Here is a 15,527-nt window from a genome sequence, read left to right as displayed (position 1 = left end):
CCCACGTCCCCCATGGTGTCCCCATGTCCTCTGTGGTGTCCCCACGTCCCCCGTAATGTCCCCACATCCCCTGTGGTGTCCTCATGTCCCCTCTGGTGTCCCCGTGTCCCCTTTGGCGTCCCCACGTCCCCTGTGGTGTCCCAGTGTCACCTCTGCTGTCCCCGTGTCCCCTTTGGTGTCCTCATGTCCCCTCTGGTGTCCCCTCTGGTGTCCCCGTGTCCCCTCTGGTGTCCCCGTGTCCCCCATGGTGTCCCCGTGTCCCCTCTGGTGTCCCCGTGTCCCCTTTGGTGTCCCCACGTCCCCTGTGGTGTCCCCATGACCTCTGTGGTGTCCCCACGTCCCCCGTAATGTCCCCACATCCCCTGTGGTGTCCCCAAGTCCGCCTGTTGTCCCCACGTCTCCTCTGGTGTCCCCACGTCCCCCGTGGTGTCCCCATGTCCCCTCTGGTGTCCCTGTGTCACCTCTGGTGTCCCCGTGTCACCTCTGGTGTCCCCGTGTCCCCTTTGGTGTCCTCATGTCACCTCTGGTGTCCCCACATCCCCTCTGGTGTCCCCACGTCCCCCGTAATGTCCCCACATCCCCTGTGGTGTCCTCATGTCCCCTCTGCTGTCCCCATGTCCCCTGTGGTGTCCCCGTGTCCCTTTTGGTGTCCCCGTGTCCCCTCTGGTGTCCCCGTGTCCCCTTTGGTGTCCTCATGTCCCCTCTGGTGTCCCCGTGTCCCCTCTGGTGTCCCTGTGTCACCTCTGGTGTCCTCATGTCCCCTCTGGTGTCCCCACTCTCCCCCCAACAAGGACACCCCAAACCAGGTGCTCAGAAATGACTTTTTTTAACCAAAAAAAAAAGAAAATAACCAAAAAAAGAAAGGGCGGGGAGGGGACAAAAAGTGACCGGAGCGTGGTGACACGCCGGGACCAGGTGACACCCGAGGGCGGGTGGCACCCGAGGGTGGGTGGCACCCCGGGGACTCAGCTGGGACAGCCGAAGAGCGTCATGGACTCGGAGAACTCGAGGAAGTCCTGGCAGAGCTTCTGCAGCTCCGCGTCCTGGCACGCGACCTCCGAGGGCCACTCCTCCAGCCACGTGTCCTTCCCCACCAGGTACGAGAAGCTGGGGACACGGGGACAGCTTGGGGACATCCGCGGGGACACCAAAGGGGACATGGGGACAGCCGCGAGGACGGGGGGACAGCTTGGGGACACGGGGACAACCATGGGGACATCCGCGGGGACACCAAAGGGGACATGGGGACAACCGTGGGGATGGGGGGACAGCCATGGGGACACGGGGACAGCTTGGGGACATCCGCGGGGACACCAAAGGGGACATGGGGACAACCGTGGGGACATGGGGACAGGGGGGTATAGGGGGCAACGGAGACAATGGGGACACAGGGACAGCCATGGGGACATGGGGGACAGCTTGGGGACATGGGGACATGGGGAAAACCGTGGGGACAGGGGGACAGCCATGGGGACACGGGGACAACCGTGGGGACATGGGGACATGGGGACAACCATGGGGACGGGGGGACAGCTTGGGGACACGGGGACATGGGGACAGCTTGGGGACATCTGCGGGGACAGCCATGGGGACATGGGGACATGGGGACAACCACAGGGACGGGGGGACAGCTTGGGGACATGGGGACAACCATGGGGACGTGGGGACAGTGGGGGTATAGGGACAATGGGGACATTGGGGATATAGGGGACAATGGGGACACTGGGGACACAGGGACAGCCATGGGGACATGGGGGACACCTTGGGGACACGGGGACAGCCATGGGGACACGGGGACAACCGCGGGGACATGGGGACACGGGGACAACCACGGGGACGTGGGGACAGTGGGGGTATAGAGACAATGGGGACATTGGGGATATAGGGGGCAACAGGGACAATGGGGACACAGGGGACAAAGGGACAGCCATGGGGACATGGGGGACACCTTGGGGACAGCCACGGGGACACGGGGACAGCTTGGGGACAGCCGTGGTGACTTGGGGACAATGGGGACACAGGGGACACTGGGGATATAGGGGACAATGGGAATAGAGGGGCAATGGAGACAATGGGGACACAGGGGACAGCTTGGGGACAACTTGGGGACACGGGGACAGCTTGGGGACATGGGGACAACCGCGGGGACACAGGGACAGTGGGGGTATAGGGACAATGGGGACATTGGGGATATAGGGGACAATGGGGACGATGGAGACACGGGGACAGCTTGGGGACATGGGAGCAACCATGGGGACAGCCATGGGGACACGGGGACAGCCATGGGGACACGGGGACAGCGGGGGTATAGGGACAGTGGGGGCACAGGGACAATGGGGACAATGGAGACATGGGGACAATGGGGACAATGGAGACATGGGGACAACCATGGGGACATGAGGACAAGGGCGACAATGGGGACAATGGGGCAATGGGGACATGGGGACATGGGGACATGGGGACAAGGGGGACACAGGGACACGAGGACAATGGGGACAATGGGGACAATGGTGATATGGGGACAATAGGGACATCGGGACATGAGGACAAGGGGGACAATGGGGACATGGAGACAAGGGGGACATGGGGACAGGAGGACAATGGGGACAATGGGGACAGCAGGAAAAGGGGGACAATGGGGACAATGTGGCAATGTGGCAATGGGGACATGGGGACAATGGGGACAATGGGGACAATGGAGACATGGGGACAACCATGGGGACATGAGGACATGGGGGACAATGGGGACAATGCGGCAATGGGGCAATGGGGACATGGGGACATGGGGACAAGGGGGACAAGGGGGACAATGAGGACAATGGGGACAATGGCGATATGGGGACAATGGGGACATCGGGACATGAGGACAAGGGGGACAAGGGGGACAATGGGGACAAGGGGACAATGGGCACAAGGGTGACAATGGGGACATGGGGACAATGGGGACATGGGGACACGAGGACAAGGGGGACAATGGGGACGGTGTCCCTACTGTCTGCCGGTGGCCCAGAGGTCGCTGGCCTGTCCCCAGACCAGGTAGTCCCGTCCCACGCGCAGCCTCAGGGTGTCCCTGCACTGCTGGTGGCTCACGAAGGTCCTGTTGCTGCCAGCGGGGTCCTCGTCTGTGCCTGGGCACCGAGGAACCGTGTCACCGTGTCACCGTGGCACCGTGTCACCATGGCACTGTGGCACCATGGCACCATGTCACCATGTCACTGTGTCACTATGTCACCGTATCACCATGTCACCATGTCACTGTGTCACCATATCACCATGTCACCATGTCACCGTGTCACCGTGTCACCGTGTCACCGTGGCACCGTGGCACTGTGGCACCATGGCACCATGTCACCATGTCACTGTGTCACTATGTCACCGTATCACCATGTCACCATGTCACTGTGTCACCATATCACCATGTCACCATGTCACCGTGTCACCGTGTCACCGTGTCACCGTGTCACTGTGGCACCGTGGCACCATGTCACCATGTCACCGTGTCACTGTGTCACCATATCACCATGTCACCATGTCACTGTGTCACCGTGTCACCGTGTCACCGTGTCACCGTGTCACTGTGGCACCGTGGCACCGTGTCACCATGTCACCATGTCACTGTGTCACTATGTCACCGTATCACCGTGTCACTATGTCACCGTGTCACTATGTCACTGTGTCACTATGTCACTGTGTCACCGTGTCACCACGGCACCATGGCACCATGTCACTGTGTCACCGTGTCACTGTTGCACTGTGGCACCATGGCACCATGGCACTATGTCACCATGTCACCGTGTCACCATGGCACCATGGCATCATGGCACCGTTGCACTGTGGCACCATGGTACCATGGCACTGTGTCACCGTGGCACCGTGTCCCCTTGTCACCGTGGCACCGTGGCACCATGGCACCATGGCACCGTGTCACGGTGTCACCGTGTCACCACATCACCGTGTCACCATGGCACCGTGTCACTGTGATGTCTCCGTCCCCCAAACAGGACAGCCGTGGTGGCACCACAGCCCTGGTGGCACCAGCTGGGGGTGGCACTGGGTGCCTCCAGCTCTGCCACACCCAGGGCACCAGGGTGACACCGACTGCGGCTGGGTGACACCAACCTCAGTTGGGTGACCCTGACCCCACCCAGGTGACACCGACCTCAGTTGGGTGTCCCTGAACTCCCTTGGATGACACCGACCCCACCCAGGTGACACCGACCACAGCTGGGTGACACCAACTCCAATTGGGTGACACTGACCCCAGCTGGGTGACACCGACCACAGCTGGGTGACACCAACTCCAATTGGGTGACACTGACCCCAGGTGGGTGACACCAACCCCAGGTGGGTGACACTGAACTCTCTTGGGTGACACCAGTCCCACCTGGGTGACATTGACCCCAGCTGGGTGACACCAACTCCAATTGGGTGACACTGACCCCAGGTGGGTGACACCAACCCCACCTGGGTGACATCAACCCACCTGGGTGTCCCTGAACTCCCTTGGGTGGCACCAACCTCAATTAGGTGGCACCAATCCCAGCTGAGTGACACTGGCCCCAGTTAGGTGACACTGCCCCAAATTGGGTGACACTGACCCACCCTGGTGACACTGACCCCACCCAGGTGACACCATCCCCACCTGGCCATCCCCAACCACCCCACTTGAGTGTCCCCATCTGCAGGTGACCCTCACCATGTCCCCAGGGTGACCATGCCCACCCTGTGGTGGCCATGTCCCCCTGAGGTGACCATGTCACCTTGAGGTGACCTTGCCCCCCTAACAGGGTGGTGGCAACATCCACCCATGATGGCCATGTCCCACCAAGGTGGCTTTGTCACCCCTGTGGTGGCCATTTCCCCCTTGTGGTGGCCTTGTCCCCACCATGGTGGCCTTGTCCCAGCCCCAAGGTGGTCTTGTCCCCGCCCAGTGTGGCCTTGTCCCCCCAGAGGTGGCCTTGTCCCCTGTGTGGTGGCCATTTCTCTCTCTCTGGTGGCTTTGTCCCCCGTGTGGTGGCCTTGTCCCCACCATGGTGGCCTTGTCCCAGCCCCAAGGTGTCCTTGTCCCCCCAGAGGTGGCCTTGTCCCCTTTCTGTGGTGGCCATTTCTCTCCCTGTGGTGGTTTTGTCCCCTGTGTGGTGGCTTTGTCCCCGTGTGGTGGCCTTGTCCCCGCCCTGTGGTGGCCATTTCCCCTCTGTGGTGGCCTTGTCCCAGCCCCGAGGTGGCCTTGTCCCCACCGAGGTGGCCTTGTCCCCCCCATGGTGGCCTTGTCCCCACCGTGGTGGCCTGGTCCCAGCCCCGAGGTGGCCTTGTCCCCCCCGTGGTGGCCTTGTCCCCACCGTGGTGGCCTGGTCCCAGCCCTGAGGTGGCCTGGTCCCCACCGTGGTGGCCTGGTCCCAGCCCCGAGGTGGCCTTGTCCCCCCCGTGGTGGCCTTGTCCCCACCGTGGTGACCTGGTCCCAGCCCCGAGGTGGCCTTGTCCCCCCCGTGGTGGCCTTGTCCCCACCGTGGTGGCCTTGTCCCCACCGTGGTGGCCTGGTCCCAGCCCCGAGGTGGCCTTGTCCCCCTCCGTGGTGACCGTACCCATCTTGATGACCGACAGGACCTCCATGATGTAATTGTCGTGGGACGGGGTCTCCTCGCGGGCCACCAGCCTCACCTTGTACACTGCCAGGGGACACGGGGACAGCGCTGCCACCACCACCAGGGTGGCCCTTCCGTGTCCCCTGTCCCCACCGTGTCCCTCCCCGCCCCTTCCGTGTCCCCAACGTCCTGAACTCCACCCGCCATGACGCCTTATCACCCGATGTCCCCGTTGTCACCAACGTCACCATTGTCCCTGATGTTCCCAATGTCCTCAATGTCCCCAGTGTCCCCATTGTCCCCATTGTCGCCCACTGTCCCCATTGTCCCCATTGTCCTCAATGTCCCCAATGTCCCCAGTGTCGCCATTTTCCCCCATTGTCCCCAATGTCCCCATTGTCCCCCAATGTCCCCAATGTCCCCATTGTCCCTGGTGTCCCCAATGTCCCCAGTGTCCCCAATGTCCCCCACTGTCCCCATTGTCCCCATTGTCCTCAATGTCCCCAATGTCCCCAGTGTCGCCATTTTCCCCCAATGTCCCCAGTGTCGCCATTTTCCCCCATTGTCCCCAATGTCCCCATTGTCCCCCAATGTCCCCAATGTCCCCATTGTCCCAAATGTCCCCAATGTCCCCATTGTCCCTGGTGTCCCCAATGTCCCAATCCCCCCAGCATCCCCATTGTCCCCTATTGTCCACAATGTCCCCCAATGTCCCCACTGTCCTCCAATGTCCCCAATGTCACAATCCTCCCAATGTCCTCATTGTCCCCCAATGTCCCCGATGTCCCCAATGCCCTCAATGTCCCCGCTGTCCCTCAATGTCTCCATTGTCCCCCAATGTCCCCATTGTCCCCATTGTCCTCAACGTTCCCACTGCCCCTCAATGTCCCCAATGTCACAATCCTCCCAACGTCTCCAGTGTCCCCAGTGTCCCCATGTCCCACCGAAGTCCACCCCAGGCTCGCAGGCGCGGTCCATGCGTTGGTTGACAGTGATGTCCTCGGGCTCCTCCTGCCGCTTGAAGCAGCTCTCTGTGGGGACATCACGGGGACATTGTGGGGACATAGTGGGGACATCACGGGGACATCGTGGGGACATCACGGGGACACAACCACGGCAAGGTCAACTGTGGCAGGGAGGTGTTCCCCACCACAGTCATGGCATGTGACATCTCATCGATGACATGTCCCCACCAGGGTCATGACATGTCCCACCACGGCAGGGACATGTCCGCATCATGGTCGTAACATGTGACATCTCATCATTGATGTGTCCCACCATGGCCAGGACGTGTCCCACCATGACCATGACGTGTCCCACCATGGCCAGGACATGTCCCACCCTGCCAGGGCTGTCTGCCCGTCCCACCCTCGTGTCGCCATGTCCCCATGGCCCCGTGTCCCGTGTCCCGTGTCCCCGTGTCACCTTCGGCGCAGCGACAAACGTCCCCCTGGCAGATCTTGTTCAGTTTCCCTCCCTCCTTGTCCGGGTGGTAGAACCGGGTGCAGCGATCGTCTGTGGGGACACGGGGACATCAGGGGACAGCAGGGGACATGGGGACATCAGGGGACATCAGGGGACAGGGGGACAGCAGGGGACACGGGGACAGCAGGGGACAGCAGGGGACAGAAGGGGACAGAAGGGGACATGGGGACAGCAGGGGACAGGAAGGGACATGGAGACAGTGGGGGACATCCCCTGGGAGGACATGGGGACATCAAGGGGCATCATCCAGGGAGGATGTGGTGACAGTGGGGACATCAACCAGGGGGGACACCCTGACATGGGACAGCAGGAGACATCAGGGAACATGGAGACATGGGGACAGCAGGGGGCATGGGGACATCAGCTGGAGGACATGGGGACAGCAGGGGACATCAGCCAGGGGAGATGGAGATGTGGGGACAATGGGGACATTGGCTGGGGGGACACAAGGAGATGGGGACACAGGTGCCAGAGAGGTGACCTAGGTGACAGAAGTGACAGAGGTGACACAGGTGACAGAGGTGACAGGTGACAGAGGTGACATGCGAACCAGGTGACCCAGGTGGCAGAAGTGACGCAGGTGACAGATGTGATAGGTGACCCAGGTGGCACAGGTGACATGTGACAGAGGTGACAGGGGACACAGGTGACAGAGGTGACACAGGTGACCTGGGTGGCACTGGGGACAGGGACAGGGACAGGGACAGGGACATGGGACATCCATGGGGATAGGGAGAGGGGACAGGGGACAGGGACAGTGATGGAGACGGGGACAGGGACAGGGACGGGGGGAGACAGAGGGGACAGGGACAAGGCCACAGGAGACAGAGGGGACAGGGACACGGGGACACAGGGGACAGGGACAGTGACAGTGACAAGGACAGGGCCACACCGATCCTGTAGTAGCTGTAGACGCTGACGGCCGCGGGCTGGATCAGCCCCACCTGGAACCTCTGGTGGGCCTTGAAGGCGAAACACTCCTGGGCCTTGTGGGACACCTGGGGACAGGGACACAGGGACAGGGACAGGGACAGGGACAGGGACAGGGACAGGGACAGGGATGGGACAGGGACAGAGGGACAGGGACAGGGATGGGGATGGGACAGGGACAGGGATGGGACAGGGACAGGGACAGGGGCAGGGACAGGGATGGGGAGAGGGACAGAGGGACAGGGACACAGGGACAGGGACAGGGACAGGGACAGGGACAGGGACAGGGACAGGGACAGGGACAGGGACAGGGATGGGACAGGGACAGGGACAGGGACAGGGATGGGGAGAGGGACAGGGATGGGGACAGGGACGGGGACGGGGACAGGGACGGGGATGGGACAGGGACAGGGACAGGGACAGGGACAGGGACAGGGACAGGGACAGGGACAGGGACAGGGATGGGGACAGGGATGGTACAGGGATGGGGACAGGGACACAGGGACAGGGACAGGGATGGGGACAGGGACGGGGATGGGACAGGGACAGGGACACAGGGACAGGGACAGGGATGGGACAGGGACAGGGACAGGGACAGGGACAGGGACAGGGACAGGGACAGGGACAGGGGAGAGGGACAGTGATGGCAACAGGGACATGGACAGGGGACATGGAGGTGGCACTCAGACAGGCTGCGAGTCACCTCCCCAGCACACCTGATCCTGTCCCCAGCCATGTCCTCGTGCTGTCCCCACCCATCTCTGTCCTTGTCACCACCATGAGACTTGCTGTCACCACCCCGTCCCCAGACATGTCCCCAACCCCAGCTGTGTCCCTGTCACAGCCCTGTCGCCGTCCTGCCCCTGCTCATGTCCCCAACTCCATCTTGTCCCCCCATCCTGTCCCTGTCCCTGTCCCTGTCCCTGTCCCTGTCCCTGTCCCTGTCCCACCTTGTCATTGTCCCATCTTGCCCCTGCCACCATCCCTGTCCTGTCCCCACCGCCGTGTCCCCAACATCCCCAATGTCCCCAAAGTCCCCAACGTCCCCAACATCCCCAATGTCCCCAACGTCCCCAGTGTCCCCAATGTCCCCAATCTCCCCAATGTCCCCAGTGTGCCCAGTGTCCCCAGTGTCCCCAATGTCCCCAATCTCCCCAATGTCCCCAGTGTGCCCAGTGTCCCCAATGTCCCCAATGTCCCCAATGTCCCCAGTGTCCCCAGTGTCCCCAACGTCCCCAACGTCCCCAACGTCCCCAACGTCCCCAAGGTCCCCAGTGTCCCCACCTTGTCCAGGTAAATGACGACGTTGCTCCGCTCTTTGTCCTGGTCCAGCTCAAACTTGGAGATGTACCTGTCCACCCCCTCGGACAGCTGGGGACAGCGGGGACAGCGTGACACCGGGGACAGGGGACAGCGGGGACGGTGTGACACCGAGCACAGGGGACACCATGCCACCAGGAATGTGGGACATCAGGGACATTGTGACACCAGGGCACGGGGGACATGTGGGGACACCAGAATGTGGGAGACTGGTGACACCGTGCCACTGGGACACGTGGGGACACGTGGGGACACGTGGGGACATGCGGGGACATGCAGGGACACGGAATGGCATCAGGACATGGGGACACTCAGGGACATGATGACACCGAGATCGTGGGGACACGGGGGGATACGGTGACAACAAGACTGTGGGGACATGGTGACACTGGGAATGCAGGACACATGGTGACATGGAGTGGCATCAGGACATGGGGACACACAGGGACACGGTGACACCGGGACCATGGGGACACGTGGGGATACGTTGACACCGGGAATGCAGGACACATGGTGACATGAGTGTCATCAGGACATGGGGACACGCAAGGACATGGTGACACCGGGACCATAGGGACGTGTGGGGACACGGTGACACCGAGACCGTGGGGACACGCAGGGACAATGGGGAATGTGGGAGCGTGGTGGCACAGGATGGAACAAAGACATGGGGTCGCCATCTTTGTCCCCATGTGCTCCCACCCCCCGGTGTCCCCATGTCCCCACAGTGTCCCCATGTCCCCCCAGTGTCCCCCCGGTGTCCCCATGTCCCCACACTGACCCTCCTCAGGTCCTGCACGTCCGGCGAGAAGCCCGTGAGCATGGACACGTCCAGGATGGACATGGTGGCATCCACGGTGTCCAGGTACCTGTGGGGACAGAGCTGAGGCCACCCTTGCCTGTCCCCAACCCCCGCAGTGTCCCCAGTGTCCCCAATGCCCCCAATGTCCCCAAGTGTCCCCAATATCCCCAATGTCCCCAGTGTCCCCAAATGTCCCCAAATGTCCCCAAGTGTCCCCAATGTCCCCAGTGTCCCCCAGTGTCCCCAATGTCCCCAATGTCCCCAGTGTCCCCAGTGTCCCCAGTGTCCCCCATGATGTCCCCAGTGTTCCCAGAGTCCCCAATGTCCCCAGTGTCCCCAAATGTCCCCAAATGTCCCCAATGTCCAGAGTCCCCAGTGTTCCCAATGTCCCCAGTGTCCCCAGTGTTCCCAATGTCCCCAGTGTCCCCAAGTGTCCCCAATGTCCCCCAATGTCCCCAATGTCCCCAAGTGTCCCCCATGTCCCCAATGTCCCCAGTGTCCCCAATGTCCCCAATGTCCCCAATGTCCCCAGTGTCCCCAATGTCCCTGCTGTCCCCAATGTCCCCAATGTCCCCAGTGTCCCCAGTGTCCCCAGTGTCCCCAATGTCCCCAATGTCCCCAATGTCCCCAGTGTCCCCAGTGTCCCCAGTGTCCCCAATGTCCCCAATGTCCCCAATGTCCCCAGTGTCCCCAATGTCCCCAGTGTCCCCAGTGTCCCCAGTGTCCCCAATGTCCCCAGTGTCCCCAGTGTCCCCAATGTCCCCAATGTCCCCAATATCCCCAGTGTCCCCATGTCCCCAATGTCCCCAATGTCCCCAGTGTCCCCAATGTCCCCAGTGTCCCCACCTGGTGCAGATGGTGATCTTGATGGTCCTGATGATGTCCTCCTCTTCCTTACCTGGGTGGGGACATCGAGGGGACATCGAAGGGGACGTGGGGCGCATGGGTGATGCGGGGAGGGGCTCGGGGGGGACACAGCGGGGACAGGGAGGGGACATTTGGGGACTCACCCCCGTCGACCTCCTCCACGTCCACGCTCAGGTCGAAGTTGTCACATTTGTCATCCTTGTCGGGGACCTTGGCGTGGTACACGGTCACCACCGTCATTGTCCCCTTGCCCACGCCCTCGGCCTTGACCGTGAAGTCCTCGTTCAGCTTGGTCTGAGGGGACAGGGGACGTGGGGACATTGGGAGGGGACATTGGGAGGGACAGGGGGACATTGGCGGGGGACAGTGGGAGGTGACAGGGGACAGTGGGAGGGGAGATTGGGAGGGGACAGGAGACGTTTGGAGAGGACACAGGGCATTGGGAGGAGACATTGGGAGGGGACATTGGGAGGGACAGGGGACATTGGGGAGACATTGGGAGGGGACATTGGGAGGGACAGGGGACATGGGGACATTGAGAGGGGACATTGGGAGGGACAGGGGACATTAGGAGGGACAGGGGACACTGGAAGGGACAGGGGACATTGGCAGGGGACAGTGGGAGGTGACAGGGGACAGTGGGAGGGGACATTGGGAGGGGACATTGGGAGGGGACAGGGGACATTGAGGGGACATTGGGAGGGGACAGGAGACATTTGGAGAGGACACAGGACACTGGAAGGGGACATTGGGAGGGGACATTGGGAGGGACAGGGGACATTGGGGGGACATTGGGAGGTGACATTGGGAGGGGACAGGGGACAGTGGGAGGGGACATTGGGAGGGGACAGGAGACATTTGGAGAGGACACAGGACATTGGAAGGGGACATTGGGAGGGGACATTGGGAGGGACAGGGGACATTGGGGAGACATTGAGAGGGGACATTGAGAGGGGACATTGGGAGGGACAGGGGACATTTGGAGAGGACACAGGACATTGGAAGGGGACATTGGGAGGGACAGGGGACATGGGGACATTGAGAGGGGACATTGGGAGGGACAGGGGACATGGGGACATTGAGAGGGGACATTGGGAGGGACAGGGGACATTAGGAGGGACAGGGGACACTGGAAGGGACAGGGGACATTGGCAGGGGACAGTGGGAGGTGACAGGGGACAGTGGGAGGGGACATTGGGAGGGGACAGGGGACATTGGGGGGACATTGAGAGGGGACATTGAGAGGGGACATTGGGAAGGACAGGGGACATTGGGGAGACATTGAGAGGGGACATTGGGAGGGGACATTGGGAGGGACAGGGGACATTAGGAGGGACAGGGGACACTGGAAGGGACAGGGGACATTGGCGGGGGACAGTGGGAGGTGACAGGGGACAGTGGGAGGAGACATTGGGAGGGGACAGGAGACGTTTGGAGAGGACACAGGGCATTGGGAGGGGACATTGGGAGGGTACATTGGGAGGGACAGGGGACATTGGGGAGACATTGAGAGGGGACATTGAGAGGGGACATTGGGAGGGACAGGGGACATGGGGACATTGAGAGGGGACATTGGGAGGGACAGGGGACATTGGCAGGGGACAGTGGGAGGTGACAGGGGACAGTGGGAGGGGACATTGGGAGGGGACAGGAGACGTTTGGAGAGGACACAGGGCATTGGGAGGGGACATTGGGAGGGTACATTGGGAGGGACAGGGGACATTGGGGAGACATTGAGAGGGGACATTGAGAGGGGGAGGGGACATTGAGAGGGACAGGGGACATTGAGAAGGGACAAGGGACATTAGGAGGGGACAGGGGACATTGGGAGGGGCCAGGGGATGTCCCCAGGAGGGACAGGCAGGACACAGAGAGGGTGGCAGTGACAGAGGGGACAGGGAGGGGACAGGCAGGACACAGAGAGGGTGGCAGTGACAGAGGGGACAGGGACGTTGAAGGACACGGAGATCGGGAGGACAGGGAGGTGACAATGACATTGCAGGTCACAGCAAGGGAGGGGACAAGGCCAGGGTGGGACACGGAGGTGACAGGGACACTCCTGGGAGGGGACAAGGCCAGGGTGGCACACGGAGGTGACAAGGACACTCCTGGGAGGGGACAAGGCCAGGGTGGCACATCCCAAACATTGAGAAGACACGGAGGTGACATGGAAGGAACAACGGTGGCCATGGTGATGGGAGGAGATCCAACGAGGACACCCAGAGGTGGCAGTGCCAGGGGACAATGCCAGGGGACGGGTGACAATGTGCCGGGGTGACAAGGTGACAGGTGACGGGGCCACCAGGTACCTCGGTGGAGCGCGTCACCAGCGCGTTGTGGTTCTCGATGCGGTACTTGATGGCGCTGGCGCGGCGCGGCAGCAGCACCGACACGTCGAGCTCCAGCTGCTGCTGCGACTCGGTGGCCACCTGGTACTGGGCCAGCGCTTGGAACACCAGGATGGTGGCCTGAGGGGACATCAGGGTCACCATGGCTTGGGGACATCAACTTGGTGGCCACCTGGTGCTGGGACAGAGCTTGGAACACCAGGATGGTGGCCTGAGGGGACATCAGGGTCACCAGGGCTTGGGGACACCAACTCGGTGTCCACCTGGTGCTGGGACAGAGCTTGGAACACCAGGATGGAGGCCTGAGGGGACATCAGGGTCACCAGGCCTTGGGGACATCAACTCGGTGTCCACCTGGTGCTGGGACAGAGCTTGGAGCACCAGGATGGTGGCCTGAGGGGACATCAGGGTCACCAGGGCTTGGGGACACCAACTCGGTGTCCACCTGGTGCTGGGACAGAGCTTGGAGCACCAGGATGGTGGCCTGAGGGGACATCAGGGTCACCAGGCCTTGGGGACATCAACTCAATGTCCACCTGGTGCTGGGACAGAGCTTGGAACACCAGGATGGTGGCCTGAGGGGACATCAGGGTCACCAGGGCTTGGGGACACCAACTCGGTGGCCACCTCATTCTGGGACAGAGCTTGGAGCACCAGGATGGTGGCCTGAGGGGACATCAGGGTCACCAGGGCTTGGGGACACCAACTCAATGTCCACCTGGTGCTGGGACAGAGCTTGGAACACCAGGATGGTGGCCTGAGGGGACATCAGGGTCACCATGGCTTGGGGACATCAACTCGGTGTCCACCTGGTGCTGGGACAGAGCTTGGAACACCAAGATGGTGGCCTGAGGGGACATCAGGGTCACCAGGGCTTGGGGACACCAACTCGGTGGCCACCTCATTCTGGGACAGAGCTTGGAGCACCAGGATGGTGGCCTGAGGGGACATCAGGGTCACCAGGGCTTGGGGACACCAACTTGGTGTCCACCTGGTGCTGGGACAGAGCTTGGAACACCAGGATGGTGGCCTGAGGGGACATCAGGGTCACCAGGGCTTGGGGACACCAACTCGGTGTCCACCTGGTGCTGGGACAGAGCTTGGAACTCCAGGATGGTGGCCTGAGGGGACATCAGTGTCACAGGGCTTGGGGACACCAACTCGGTGTCCACCTGGTGCTGGGACAGAGCTTGGAACTCCAGGATGGTGGCCTGAGGGGACATCAGGGTCACCAGGGCTTGGGGACATCAACTCAATGTCCACCTGGTGCTGGGTCAGCGCTTGGAGCACCAGGATGGTGGCCTGAGGGGACATCAGGGTCACCATGGCTTGGGGACACCAACTCGGTGTCCACCTGGTGCTGGGACAGAGCTTGGAACACCAGGATGGTGGCCTGAGGGGACATCAGGGTCACCAGGGCTTGGGGACACCACCTCGGTGTCCACCTGGTGCTGGGACAGAGCTTGGAACACCAGGATGGTGGCCTGAGGGGACATCAGGGTCACCAGGGCTTGGGGACACTGGTGGAGAGGCCACAAGGGCTCCTGGGTGGCCTTGAGGGGACACTGGTGTCACCAGGGCTTGGGGACACCAACTGGAGCACCCTCCAAGCCTTCTAGAGCGACCTTTTGCTCCCATGCCACCAAAGACGTCCCCAAAAAGACAACTCCCACCCCCGTCACCCCCAGGTGTCCCCGAGATGTCCCCGTGGGTGGCCGGGGCTGTCCCGTGTCCCACCTGGGTGGAGCCGTAGCCTCCTCCGTAGTAGTTCTGCTGGGCGAGCCACCGGGCCACCGGCCCGGCCAGCTGGGACTTCTTCATCTGCACCAGGGCCAGCAGCGCGTAGGACGTGCCCTCGATGTTGTAGGTGCGGGCGTTGTTCTCCTCCCAGCTGGCCCCACCTGTGGTGACATCGGGGACACCTTCAGCCACCGGGGACCCCCACGGCCACCTCAGGCCAGCCCCAAAATACAACCCCAGGTGAGGAGTTATCTCAGGAGGATCCAAAACCACTTCTGGAGAACCTCATGGGATCACAGAACCACTTCCCCTGGACCCAGTTTCAAGCCCGAGGTGAGGCGTCATCTTTGAGAACCTCAGGAGAACCCAAAACCACCTTCCCTGACCCCAAATTCCAACCCTGGGTGAGGATTCAGCTCTGGAGAACCTCAGGAGGACCCAAAACCACCTCCC

At 61.9% G+C, this 15,527-nt stretch overlaps 1 protein-coding gene across 3 annotated transcripts in view; it reads right to left on the bottom strand.

Moving 5' to 3' along the window:
- Nucleotides 1-807: 807 nt before the first annotated feature.
- Nucleotides 808-15,527, bottom strand: part of C3 (complement C3) — a 42,057-nt gene continuing 27,337 nt past the window's right edge. For 2 of the 3 annotated variants that reach the window (XM_085563173.1, XM_085563174.1), the window contains exons 29-40: nucleotides 15,072-15,235; nucleotides 13,296-13,454; nucleotides 11,130-11,280; nucleotides 10,966-11,017; nucleotides 10,099-10,186; nucleotides 9,282-9,368; nucleotides 7,960-8,065; nucleotides 7,008-7,097; nucleotides 6,527-6,613; nucleotides 5,583-5,666; nucleotides 2,993-3,128; nucleotides 808-1,107 (exon numbers count right to left, since the gene is read on the bottom strand). In XM_085563173.1, the coding sequence (XP_085419299.1) occupies nucleotides 966-1,107; nucleotides 2,993-3,128; nucleotides 5,583-5,666; nucleotides 6,527-6,613; nucleotides 7,008-7,097; nucleotides 7,960-8,065; nucleotides 9,282-9,368; nucleotides 10,099-10,186; nucleotides 10,966-11,017; nucleotides 11,130-11,280; nucleotides 13,296-13,454; nucleotides 15,072-15,235 (1,346 nt within the window). In that variant the 3' untranslated portion in view covers nucleotides 808-965. Of the gene's footprint in view, nucleotides 1,108-2,992; nucleotides 3,129-5,582; nucleotides 5,667-6,526; nucleotides 6,614-7,007; nucleotides 7,098-7,959; nucleotides 8,066-9,281; nucleotides 9,369-10,098; nucleotides 10,187-10,965; nucleotides 11,018-11,129; nucleotides 11,281-13,295; nucleotides 13,455-14,638; nucleotides 14,819-15,071; nucleotides 15,236-15,527 lie in introns of those variants that run through there. The other variant, XM_085563175.1, reaches the window with a different exon arrangement.

The sequence above is a fragment of the Lonchura striata genome, chromosome 30 (genome assembly GCF_050655825.1).
Source record: "Lonchura striata isolate lonStrDom1 chromosome 30, ASM5065582v1, whole genome shotgun sequence".
Lineage (NCBI taxonomy): Eukaryota > Metazoa > Chordata > Aves > Passeriformes > Estrildidae > Lonchura > Lonchura striata.
The sequence above is the reverse complement of the archived record's forward strand: the minus strand, read 5'-3'. Positions and strand labels throughout refer to the sequence as shown.